This window comes from Juglans regia, chromosome 9 (genome assembly GCF_001411555.2).
Source record: "Juglans regia cultivar Chandler chromosome 9, Walnut 2.0, whole genome shotgun sequence".
Lineage (NCBI taxonomy): Eukaryota > Viridiplantae > Streptophyta > Magnoliopsida > Fagales > Juglandaceae > Juglans > Juglans regia.
Window position 1 is genome coordinate 2,900,834 of NC_049909.1, and position 4,064 is coordinate 2,904,897.

Genomic DNA, 4,064 nt, shown 5'->3' on the forward strand with positions numbered 1-4,064 from the left:
CTTATAGAAAGACCAGAAAAATGGTATACAATACTTAGCAGCGCCCATTATTCATAACTATATTTTCGATGATTGATATCTAAAACATGAAGTATGCCAGCCTGCCTGCTAATCTTATTATGTTAATGTTATTCGGTTTGTTGGGAGGAGAAGCCCTATTGAAAGCCACACTACTGTCACCATGCTAGAGCTATAACTGCACACCGTTGTAGAAGGTAGCGAAACAAATTACAAAAGAAGCCATAAGAAAAAATTTAGGTTAATAATTCATTGCACAGAGAGAGTGAGAGGGCAGGGGACTAAAAGTAATTTCAATATCATAGATAGGTTTCTGTGTCCGCCAATCGCCATAATGGTTACGTCAAATTTCATTAACAGTATCCCAAAGAAGAACAATAAAAGGCCATCAGGAGAAAAAAAGGAATCTTCAAACTGACGTCACACTTTACCCTGAATGAACCACAAAATCTTAACTTTGCGTGCCTGGTCGAGCGGGCCCAAAGTAGTTTGTTACTAATCCCATTATAGCGAACCTGGTGTTCAAAAATTATAATCAAATTAATATCAACAGATATATGAGACATTGCATAATTCCAACACATTCGATATGAGTGAATCAATGACATAGTCATGTTGAAGCATAGAGAAAATGCAAAAACACTAAGTTTGAAAGTCTTCTGGAAAGGGAACCAATATCCTACTCATTTCCTTGCAGATCACCAGAAGACACTGAAGTAAAAATATTTTTTGATAGGTAAGAAAAATTTTATTGAGACAAGTAAATAAGCATTAGCCCAGGTGCCCAGACAAGTAATTTATTTATTTTTCTGATAAGAAAATATTCCAATAGAAGTCACACAAACAATTTGAAATGTAACTCAACTATTCACTTTGTGGATCACTACTGGAATACTTTGTACTTTAGGTCAATCTTTTGCGCACATTAGAGCCCTAAAATTGAGAGGGAGGTACACATAGGCAAACATAGCACTTAGCAAAACTAGTCTGTTCTCGCAGTGTCCTTGTATCCAACATAACTGTAAAACATAACTGGCATACAATGGCTACACTTTTACATAGAAGCCCGAGATGAGACCTTCAAACTTACTCTAAAGAGAACAGCTGCCTTAAAGCAATAACTTAGCCCTTATTTCAGCTGCAAATGGTTTCTTGTAAGGTATTTAACTTTTTTTTTAACTTTTCTGTTTATATATTTGATAAGAGTGTTTCATTTGGTGAGAACAACTTTACTCCTACATATCTACCACGAACTCAGTGTCTCATTTCACACTGTTTACCTGAGTTACGAAATACTAGAAAATCATATATCAATTTCAATTTAAAAAAACTTTAACATCAATTATAACAGTTTACCCCTATATATGATCATTTCCGAAAATATTTCTAGAATATGCATCTTGATTTTATAGTTCCAGGAGAATGTAGCAACTTAGATCACCAAGTGGATGACTAAAGTGAACCCCTACCATTTGACACAATCTATAATCAAATAGATGGGGAAATTGCAATTTTTTTCAGTGCATTTCCTCTTTGTAAAGTTGGCAAAGAAGATCAATGCAAAAGCTTTACTAAAACTCATGAATTAAAAGCCAATAAAATATACCAATCATGTCATATAAATTTCATAGAAAATGGATCTGAAATTCCTTGTCTATCTGGAAAGAAGAGGTAATAATACACCACAACTCTCTTACAACTCTTTTACAACCCATTTCACATCAACCAATGTATACATGCTACTTCATTAAAAAAGTTCAATTTTACAAAACTACCATTCATTTCATATAGACCAGTCAGAAAGTTGTAACAAAGTTGTAGGTTAACCATTTTCCTTCAATGATTACTCGCTAATCAGTGGTGTCTAGGACATCTACAAATTGAGATTTAGCCTATTCATGCCTATCTTCAGTTTCCTCTACTCGCCCGAAACAAAAAAAAAAAACAAAAATATTTTTTGGCAATTCTTAATAAGCTAAACACCAATCTTCCTAGACTTGGTACTCATTTCCTAGCTTTTATCAAAATGTTAGTAACATGTCCTTCCCCACATCCAGAGGGACCATACTTTCTTTGACAAAACAGTCACGCCATGCCCTTGACTCACCTCTCTATCTATAAAAGCCACTACCCAGAGAAAGAAGCTCCAGAATGAGTCTGTTGTGGATTCCCACTTCTCTATCTATAAAAACAGTCTGCTTGTTAAGATCTTAAACAGTGAAGAAGCAGGCCAAGGTATACAGATGAAAATAATTATTTGAAGCCATGTGTTCCAAATCCAACTCACAATAAGGTCTACACCACAGATTTTCTAGTATCTCCAATTTATCAGTCGAGTGCAAATAATCATCAATCCCTAAGCATTTATTTCAGCGATAATTGTGCAAGAATCATAGCAGTATGAAACAAAGAGGAACTCGCAGCACTTCATTGCTTCAGATCCAAAGCTTTCAAGACTATGACCATGCGAACGAACTTTTTTCCACACAAAAATGCAATAAAAAAATAATCACATGTGTGAAACAAATACAAGCACATATACATACACACTAGGCTGCTAATTAGAAAGGAAAGCATACATCATGGCCATCGAAATCTGCTTGAGGTCATTCTCGACATTCCGCATGTTGGCAAGCGATTGAGCACAGAATATGATAGCAAGCCACGAGCTTAGCTTGTACTGCGAAAATTGAAATTACCAAAAAACTAAATCAGATATTCCAACTTGGAACATCAGAATGTCACAAATATATGTATGTGCGTGTATGCACGTATGTATATGCCTATAGTAGATCAGGAAATTTGGAGAGATTTCCAACTTAGACGGATGGATTTGAGTGATTGAGGGAGGAAGGCAGAGGGGTGGTGTGTGATACGGACCCTAAACATGACGCCGGCGATGCCGAAGATGACGGCGATGAAACCGGAGTAATCGACAGGCAGATCTTGCGGGGACACCATCTGTGCCACATAGGGCTTCGCCGCCGATGGCTGACGTGGATCGTTCGCCGATATTGAGTTCCCGTGAGACGACATCTCTCCCTCGATCTCTCGCTCTCGCTCTCGCTCTCCGCCCGAGTGAAAGCAGAAACGGTCAAACGATACCCTGCATATTACTAGTGGGAACGGTGTACAGTGTACACCCTATACGGATCCGGGTATACGGAAAAATCTGATCCGCATTCTGGTTTGAACATCCGGGCGGATAACCTTGTCCAACTTTAATCCGGGCGGATATCAATCATAGATTCATATTCGGGTATAGAAATCTTACAAAATTAATTCCCTATACACCGATTTCGAAAATTTAATAATCCATATCGGACCGATTCGTCACCAAAATTAAAACTTTCAATTCTTTAAATTTCGGTTTGGTCTGGTCTTATTTTTTCCAATTTTACGGATAAACAAAATCATACTCAAAGTCTTTAACAAAACTTTAGCAATTGATTAATCCATATCTCTTATTTTTATCTTATATTAATATTATATTACAAAATTAATAGACATAAATAATAAGATTTTAAAATTTCATGTTATATTAATTAACAATTTAGTATATAATACATATAATATAATATAAAATTATATAATATAAAAAATTAAAAATAATATATATGTATAGGTCGAGTTCGATTCGAATTGGTGTTCTAAAAACTAAAATCGAAACCAAACTAATTTTCAATTGGTTTTGCTAAATAGGTATCCATACCGGACTGAACCAAGTTCTGTATGATTCATCGGGTTCTCGAATTTTTTACAGCCCTAAAAATGATATCTAAGTTTTTAATCTGTCCATATTTTAGGCTTATTCTAGGGTTTTTTTAAGACAATTTTACAAACCACACCGTGATTCCACTTTTATGTAATTGTGATGACACATATTGTCCATAAATCTTTAAATTTAAAAAAATTAAAAAATTATACAATTGTCTTATGAAAATGAGATGGAAGTATGGTTATAGATATTTTTATGACTTTTTATTTTAATTCAAACCTGTACAAGAACCAAAAATAAATAATATAGAAAAAAGAACAAAGAGACA

The 4,064-nt window shown here is 34.9% G+C and overlaps 1 protein-coding gene across 1 annotated transcript; it reads right to left on the reverse strand.

Annotated features, from left to right (window-relative positions):
• Window positions 1-284: 284 nt before the first annotated feature.
• Window positions 285-3,197, reverse strand: LOC109011469 (protein Asterix). Its single transcript, XM_018992694.2, has 3 exons — window positions 2,899-3,197; window positions 2,598-2,698; window positions 285-533 (listed from the first exon to the last, which is right to left on the reverse strand). Exons 1-3 carry the CDS (start codon window positions 3,052-3,054, stop codon window positions 470-472), a joined length of 321 nt encoding a protein of 106 aa, XP_018848239.1. The 5' UTR covers window positions 3,055-3,197; the 3' UTR covers window positions 285-469.
• Window positions 3,198-4,064: the final 867 nt, after the last annotated feature.

Coding starts and splice junctions, on each gene's coding strand:
- LOC109011469 (XM_018992694.2), bottom strand. CDS start 3,054: ATGTCGTCTCACGGGAACTCAATATCGGCGAACGATCCACGTCAGCCA. Junction 2,699..2,898: donor TCGCCGGCGTCATGTTTAGG/GTCCGTATCACA, acceptor CAATTTTCGCAG/TACAAGCTAAGCTCGTGGCT. Junction 534..2,597: donor CAGATTTCGATGGCCATGAT/GTATGCTTTCCT, acceptor TTTGAACACCAG/GTTCGCTATAATGGGATTAG.